This window comes from Tarenaya hassleriana, unplaced genomic scaffold (assembly GCF_000463585.1).
Source record: "Tarenaya hassleriana unplaced genomic scaffold, ASM46358v1 Cleome17, whole genome shotgun sequence".
NCBI lineage: Eukaryota > Viridiplantae > Streptophyta > Magnoliopsida > Brassicales > Cleomaceae > Tarenaya > Tarenaya hassleriana.
In genome coordinates this window covers 417,396-426,309 of record NW_010965122.1, presented here as the reverse complement: position 1 = coordinate 426,309, position 8,914 = coordinate 417,396, and the positions used below count along the sequence as shown (strand labels likewise).

The 8,914-nt window shown below is 34.6% G+C and overlaps 1 protein-coding gene across 2 annotated transcripts; it reads left to right on the top strand.

Moving 5' to 3' along the window:
• The first annotated feature begins 4,665 nt into the window (after nt 1-4,665).
• Nucleotides 4,666-7,602, top strand: LOC104809855 (ADP,ATP carrier protein 1, mitochondrial). 2 transcript variants are annotated; one of them, XM_010535944.1, is made up of 4 exons: nt 4,666-4,788; nt 5,771-6,249; nt 6,332-6,703; nt 7,080-7,602. In XM_010535944.1, exons 2-4 carry the CDS (start codon nt 5,779-5,781, stop codon nt 7,374-7,376), a joined length of 1,140 nt encoding a protein of 379 aa, XP_010534246.1. In that variant the 5' UTR covers nt 4,666-4,788; nt 5,771-5,778; the 3' UTR covers nt 7,377-7,602. The 2 variants fall into 2 exon arrangements, with proteins under 2 accessions (XP_010534246.1, XP_010534247.1); XM_010535945.1 differs by having other exon boundaries at nt 4,668-4,788; nt 5,752-6,249.
• Nucleotides 7,603-8,914: the final 1,312 nt, after the last annotated feature.

The window sequence follows — 8,914 nt, the reverse complement described above, 5'->3', positions numbered from 1 at the left end:
GCGGTGGATATATAGGAGGGAGTTGCGACGGAATTGCGACCGATATTTTCTGTCGTAAAATGAATTGCGACCGAAGTGCGACAGAATTGCGACAAAAGTTAGGTGACATACCATTCACGTGTGTACCTAATTTTGCGACACATCGGTGAGTCGCACGTCAGTCGCAAATATTGAGCGACTCCTACAGTGTGTCGCATATCGGTCGCATTACATCCGCGACGCATAACATCTGTCGCAAATGTGTCGTACACGTAGCCCGACCGAACATATCTGTCGCATACTGTGTCGGTACATACCGACAGACCATCTGTCGTAAATTATCTGTCGTTTTCCGTCGTGTTTCTGTCGCAAATACGTGCGACAGAGATAACGGTCGCAAGCGGTCGGAAATTTGCGACAGATTTTGCGTCCAAGTCCGACAGAGATATTTTTCCGAGATTGTGTCGCTTTTTAGTCGCGGTCTGTCGCAAATTTAGTTGCGACTGAAAGTTCGGTCGCAACAGGTATCGCAAATTTCAGTTTTTCTTGTAGTGTAAAGTCTACCTTAATTATATGAACAATTCAAAACTGAAACATAAAATTCAAACTTTTTTTATATTGCATTGCATGCTTGGCCAATACAATCGCTCGTCTTATGCTACATCTCTTTGCACATTCCCCTAGAATAAATTATTTGGTATTTTAAATTAAACCGTGCTTAACAAACTGTCGAATAATAGAGAATACATAATATTTTATTTATTTATATATAGTGTGTTTTTAAAGACACAATCATATATATGTATGTAATGATACCTTTAGTATTTTTCGCCATTGTGGATGAGATTGGATGTATTGGATCAACAACCATAAGATACTTGTCGGCAAGCCATGGACGACATTCAATATAATCCAGCAATACACCTATGATTAAAAATAAAAAATTAGAAATTGAGTTGTGATTAAAATTTTATAATTAATAGTTATTTAGATATATAACAAACCTGTTTCTGTTCTGCTCAATATTTGGTGATTACGTGACGTGTTTGTTATGGGTTTCCGCCAATCCTTAATCGAGGACAAGTGCAAACAGATAATTTAACTGAAAATGCAAAGAAAAATAAACAATTAAGATACACCAATATATGCCAACATAGACAAAGATATGAATTTGTTTCAATATAAACACAAAATTTAGCCATTACTTAGAAAACGTTAGAATATAACCTTTTAAATAAAGTGGCATAATATATCTAAACAGGACACTTCGAATTGATACAACAAAAAAAAACTCTCTGTCGGAATAAATGCATAGCAAATGTCGACATCAAATATAGAATATTTGGTTAGAGAATATTAGGGGTAGCTATTTTCAAAGACACAAAGCTAGAAATTAAAATCAGAAAATATTATGGTTTAAAATTCTAGGTCGGGGTTTATATGAATTTAGTTTCCGACATTTTTTAACATATATTCATATTACATATAATGTTTCGTATTAAATAAATTTACTGTATTTTATTTGTTTTTTTAACTTATTGAATGTAATAGTACAATTCATTATAGAGTGAATTTCAAGAAAAATTGATTCGTAAAGAGAAGACATATTATTATTACCCAAAAAAGAGAGAAGACAGAATATTATTGAGCCATTTTTTTATGCAGATATTTGTAAATATAGAATATAAAAGTATTGGTGCTTGCTTATATCATACTTCAGACAAAAGTAGATGTCCAGGAAGTGCAGATGAGGAGAAATTATTTGATTAAGTGTAATATTTCATGTATTTAAAAACGATGAATCCAAGCCGATGTATGCATGATGAAAATCGGAATCTATAAAGCGTTTTAATAACGAAACATAATAAACCTAAATCCGATGTAAACCAGAATTAACATCCAAAAAAACCGAAACTAACAATCAAAACAACGATATTGAAACTTACCCGCAAGATATAAGAAACCAGCTAGTTAAAAAAGAAAAGCACAAATATGCGAAGAGCAGTACGCGATGTTGTTGGTAGAAATACCAGTTGGAAATGGGTCGACAAAATGATGCGCAAAACAAAAGAATTTAATTTTCTAGATCCCTCGCATTGACACACACATATACATAATAATGTATAGGCAATATGTTAATTGATCTATTGCCATAAAAAAAAGTCCATCCTACACTTTTGAATTTCATATAAAAAACTGATTGTATATTAAATACGTAATATCTTATTTTGTGTCTCATCATTTATCTTGGTTTAATATTAGATTTAACTTTCAATTTCTTGATTTTATTTCAAATACATCCATGATTTTAGGCGCGATATTATCTTAATAGCATTTTACGTGTGTCGGCTCCTTGGATTCTGGGATGTTATAATCAAAAGTATCCCATAATATTAATAATTTAATCCATGCTAGTGGAGAAGTTATATTATCATGAGCATAGACAATATTAAAAAGGGAGATTCACATATTAAATATTGAACTTTAACCAAATTTCCAAATTAAATACTTAACTATCCAACTTCCAAATTAAATACTCAACTATATTGAAATTCACAAATAAAAACTAAACTTTTCAAATTTTAACATATACCTAAAGGATAATCCAAAACAAAACTCTTTACTTTTTTTTCATCACAATTTAAACCCTATACTTTTTTTTATCCAAAAAAACCCTATACTTTTCAAAATTTTAAAAATTATACACATTCATATACATATATTAATTATTATAAGCACAAAATCAATTACACATTTATTTTCCACAAAATTAATTGTACATTTATTTTATATATTTATATGTATATATATGTTTTATATATATGTAAGATATATGTATTTTTTCCTAAAAGAAACTATTTATTATTCGTATATTGTTTTATATATAAGAAACTATTTTTCAAGAACATGTTTTTTGGACAATTTAACTCATATAAAAATAATAAATAATTTCTTATATATATAAAAAATTTAGGAAAAAAATACATATACCATACATATATAAAACATATATATACATATAAATATGTTTTTGGAAAATAGTTTTTTATATATAAAACAATATACAAATAATAAATAGTTTTTTATATATATAATAATTTTTTAGGAAAAAATACATATATCACGCATATATATAAAACATATATATACATATAACTATATAAAATAAATGTGCAATTAATTTTGTGGAAAATAAATGTGTAATTGATTTTGTGCTTATAATAATTAATATATGTATATGAATGTGTATAATTTTTAAAATTTTGAAAAGTATAGGGTTTTTTTGGATAAAAAAAAGTATAGGGTTTAAATTGTGATGAAAAAAAAAGTAAAGGGTTTTGTTTTGGATTATCCTTTAGGTATATGTTAAAATTTGAAAAGTTTAGTTTTTATTTGTGAATTTCAATATAGTTAAGTATTTAATTTGGAAGTGGGATAGTTAAGTATTTAATTTGGAAATTTGGTTAAAGTTCAATATTTAATATGTGAATCTCCCTATTAAAAATAACCTATAAAAAATAAAATTACTACTCATAACAGTAAACCAAATATACTTGGAAACAAAACCTTAGTCCGACATTTATCATTGAAAATGCATATAAGTTCAAAATCACAGATCTAAAAATATGAAAGCCAAGGTGAAGTGAAAATTTATCTGAGAGAATAATGATTTTAATTGAAGCGTTGGTTTTTTCCAACTCTTTTAGTATCATGAGACTCATCGATGTGTTGGAAATCTTCATCGATTTGTTGGAAATTTTTTTGTGCAATGTCCTACAGTAATTAACGCAAAGATAACAATAACATATATGTAGTAATAAACTTTTTAAATAAAAATATTTATCTAATTACTGTGGGGTATTTGCTCCCGTAGTTTTGCACTCTTTGGATCTAGAAACATCATCAAATATGCGTGACACGGCGAAAGAATGATGTTTTGTTGAGAAATTATACGGTATCACTTTAATTTGGAATGATAATTGTTTTCCGATGATATTTTTAAGACACTTCGGTAAATCTGTGGAATTTTCGGCATCAGATAGATGAGTGACCTATGTTTGGAACACGTGAAAAAAATTAAATACATAAATATTATATTAATATTCTGCATGACGAATAGTATACGAAAAGAAAAAATATTAAATGAATTTAAAATATAAAAAATAACTTACGTTAGTTTCAATTGTCTATGAAGCACAGACATTAAGCAATTTAGTCATCTCTCTATCAAAGACAGTGAAGAAAGCGATATCTCTACCATCATCAACAATTAACTCAACGCGAAACCTATTAAAATGAAATTATAAAACATATATCAATTGAGAACCATTGATACAAAATAATTACGTTTTAATAAACATTATTAACATAAATACCTTATCACTTTGACTGCGTTTGTAACTTGACAATAATTACAAATCAAAGACGATGATGTTCTCGCTAATTTTCTAGAACATTTTCCGTATGCAATATAAGTCCAACCATTTTTTGTGGCAACACCAGTAATTGTGGCCTTACAAATAAAATCAAATCTGCTTCCTATATTTTCTAGAACATCTCCATCACTTGATCCAACGGCTATATGGCTGCAGCGTACGTACACCTGCGTAACAGATGATGATTTCCACCCCATGTTGAGAGTTGAGACCCTACTTCTCGAGCCAATAAAAGGCCTAACCATCATTGTTTGCAAACCTCCACCTCTTGGCCACAAAGAAGTTCTCTTCCGTCGTTCGCTTCTGGGCTCCGACAGAAAAGGGCGGAGAATCTAGCTCCAGGAATTCCGCGGAACCATCGATTGCGTCAAATGTAAGAGACGTTTCTCTCATATTCGTGTATTTGTTTTAAATTTCGTTGCTGTTCTTCTCTGGGGTTTCCTATCTATCGATCTGTTTCTTTGTCTAGATCTAAAAAAGGTGAAAGTCAGATTGTACTGTGTTTTGGTGTTTTAGATCTGGATTTTTTCGGTTGAGTAATATGATATTTGTTTGCAATTTTTCAGATTGTATTTGAATCTGTGTCATTGTTTGAGTTTCAGTGTTTCCATTTCGTAGATCTGTTTGTGTTTCTTTGATGTGGTGGTTTAAATCTGTGTTTCGTATGTTGTATGTCATTGAGTTGCTAGTTGTGTCGGCTCTGATGTCGTGGATCTCTGTACGAGAGTTATTGTTCTTGGGAATATAAGTCTCCTGTTTTCTTGGGCCAGCGAGAGTTATTGTTCTTCGGAATATAAGTCTCCTGTTTTCTTGGGCCAGCCATTTTATATGACAAGTAAAGGCTTTTTATGTTCGATTCATGGATTGTCTATTTCGATGTGCATCGATTCTGGTGTTCGTTCAAGATCTCGGGTTTGAGATTCACAGTCGTGTAGCTCGAGCCATTGGAAAATGAAATGGAAAATATTGAATTGATGATGTTTGCTTGGCTCTATCTATCTAGAATTCAACAACTTACACTGCTGTTTCTCTCATGTTGGTTTTTAATTATCCTCTCATGGGATCTGTTGATTGTCAAGTTTGTGGTAGAACTTTATGCAATGATTGGAAATGCTGCCTGTGGTCTGAACTTGTTATTTTGATGAGTCGGGATGTGTCTTTGGCTAGAATGTCTTCTTTGTATTTCTTTTGTTTGTGTCGTTTTGTTTGTCTGATCGGATGTTGGAGTATTCAAGGCACTGTTTTTGTTTAGTTGTTTTAAATGTAATTTGAGTGGCACATGGTTTTCGATTGAACTAAATGCAATGTTTGAACCTGAAAGGTTGATTGTTACTAGTACTTGTATATTCCTGCAGAGGTCAAAATGGTTGATCAGGTTCAGCACCCGACGGTCATGCAGAAGGCTGCCTGCCAGTTTCTGAGGTCGAGCATTTCTCAGGACATTAATGACGGGGCTTTCCAGAGGCCATCTAGATGTGCTGCATATGGAAACTACTCCAATGCTGCGATCCAATACCCTCTTGTCCCCACAAGTCGGGTGGCATCCACTGCTTCCCCGGTGTCTGCTGCAGCTCCGTCGGAGAAAGGGTTCACCAGCTTTGCTATCGATTTCCTGATGGGCGGTGTTTCTGCTGCTGTGTCCAAAACTGCTGCTGCGCCCATTGAACGTGTCAAGCTTTTGATCCAGAACCAGGATGAGATGATCAAGGCTGGCCGGCTCTCTGAACCCTACAAGGGTATCGGTGACTGTTTCAAGAGGACAATCCAGGAAGAGAGTTTTGGCTCATTGTGGAGAGGAAACACTGCCAATGTCATCCGTTACTTCCCCACTCAGGTTCCAGAAGTTTTGTCCATTCTTTCTCTCTTCCAAAAACACCCATGATTGTGTGATTATGTCTAATCTCTCTCTCTCTCAGGCCTTGAACTTTGCCTTCAAAGATTACTTCAAGAGGCTCTTCAACTTCAAGAAAGACAAGGATGGCTACTGGAAGTGGTTCGCTGGTAACTTGGCATCTGGAGGTGCTGCCGGTGCCTCGTCTCTTCTCTTTGTGTACTCCCTTGACTATGCTCGTACCCGTCTTGCCAACGATGCCAAGGCTGCCAAGAAGGGAGGCGAGAGACAATTCAATGGTCTTGTCGATGTATACAAGAAAACCCTCAAATCTGACGGTATCGCTGGACTTTACCGTGGGTTTAACATCTCCTGTGTCGGTATCATCGTCTACCGAGGTCTCTACTTTGGTCTTTACGACTCTGTGAAGCCTGTTCTCCTCACCGGCGACCTGCAGGTTCGTTTTCCTCTCATCCAAACCCGGTAACTAGATGGTCATTTCGGTTTCGGTTTGGTTATTTCGTTTTTACAGAAATTATAATCATTCGGTTTTTAATTTGAATTTAGTTTGATTTTCGATTGAGTTTGTTTTTTATGGATAAAAATATTATTCTTTTAAGATTTTTTTTTCAGTTATTTTTTGTTTGATTTCGGTTTGTTTTGTCCGGTTTTAGTGAAATTATAACAGTTCATTATTTATATCGAATTTGGTTTGGATCAATCTTGTTATTAATCATGTTGGTCACCTCTACTGGGTAACCTTGGATTGTTCGCTCTCTTCTCGCATCGGATTTACATCTCGAGTCCCCGGTTTTTTGTTTTGCCGATTTCAGGATAGTTTCTTCGCCAGTTTCGCCCTTGGGTGGCTCATCACAAACGGTGCGGGCCTCGCATCCTACCCGATCGACACAGTCCGGAGAAGAATGATGATGACGTCGGGAGAGGCTGTGAAGTACAAGAGCTCACTCGACGCCTTCTCGCAGATCCTTAAGAACGAGGGAGCGAAGTCGCTGTTCAAAGGTGCCGGAGCCAACATTCTCCGAGCCATAGCCGGTGCCGGAGTTCTCGCCGGTTACGACAAGTTGCAGCTCATCGTCTTCGGCAAGAAGTACGGCTCCGGAGGTGCCTAAGTGCGTTGATTGATTCTCGAGGGGTTTTGCAGTTTTTTTTCCCTGAGTCAAGATGGTGATGAAATCTTGTTTTTTTTGGTCCTTAAACTAGGAGAGGCGAAAATATTTCGTAACGGAATAAATTTATTCTGTGTCAAGGGAGCAGTTTGTGTAAACGCTCCTTGGAACCGTTATTAAAAAAAAGTTTTGGAAGCGGAGTTATTTGATTGAGGATATGATTTTTTTTTTTTTGTGCAGTAGACATTATTCGTCCGGTTGAATTGGTGTTGGGTAATTGACTTGGTTGAAGCCGGTTTAGCTGACTTGGTTTGGTTTTGCTGGTCCGCAAGTTGTAGTGTAAGAGTTCTCCAAATTATTTGTAATTTGTAACCTAATCTTTTTTTTATCTCCAAAATCGCCTGTGTAAAATTTTTAGGTTTTCGGATATCACAATTATTTCAGATTTTGAGTTCAGATTTCTAAAATGAGATCATCCCAAAATATCCAAAATACTTTTTTTGCTAAAATTACTTCCACATATACTTTCTCCATATGACTATATAACAGGAATAATTATATGGTCACCTTCACAAGTTCACATTAGACATAGTTAAATTTATGATGATTTTACCAAATAATTAGTGTGATATGTAAGGTAAGACCATGGTGACTTGATGTGATCACCATAAGTTTAATGTTATTACCATCATACTGTTATATTGTCACATTTGAAAGAGGGTATATGTAGAAGTAGTTTTAGCAAAAGAAGATATTTTGGATAATGCATCCATCCATAAACAGAATTCGCATTCGAGTTTTATAATTTTACCATCCGATATTTATTGTAATTACTGAAACATCCTTTATATTTACCAAAATTATGTGATTATCTTTTTTTTCAAAAAAATATTATCCGTGATCTTTTTTCAAAATTCTAAAAATACCTCTAATATTTTGTCCACCCCTACTTTGGTATGGTGTCGTGGGTCTGTACCCAGGTATGCATTCTTACTTTGGCAGACCATGCAGCAGCGACTCCCTACTAGGGATCGATTGCGTCGATGGGGTCTACAAACGGATGACAAGTGCGTGTTATGTGGAGTAGAGGAGGAATCCCACCACCACCTTTTCTTCGAGTGCTCTTATAGTGTCAATCTATGGTTCTATTTTGCTTCTTGCTGTTGGAGTTCGCCGCCGGATAATCTATACGACTGTCATTCTTGGATTACTCAGGCTGGAAATGACAGGGGCAAAAACAGGGAAATTCTCTCGAAACTGATCCTACAAGTGACGGTACATCTACTGTGGAATGAGCGTAACAACAGGATATTTCGGAACATAACGAAGCCGATAGATATATTGTGTAGGCGCTTGGATAAGACGATGCAGAACTTACTGCTCTCGATGAAGGAGAGGAGGGCTACAGACAACAATTTTCTGCTGGAGCATTGGTATTTCCTAACTGGTCGTTTGAGAATGTAACTTTTGTTGTAGCGTCTGGGTTACTTTAGTCCAGCTTTTGAATCATTTTGTCATGGGATCTCCTTGTATTAGGTTGC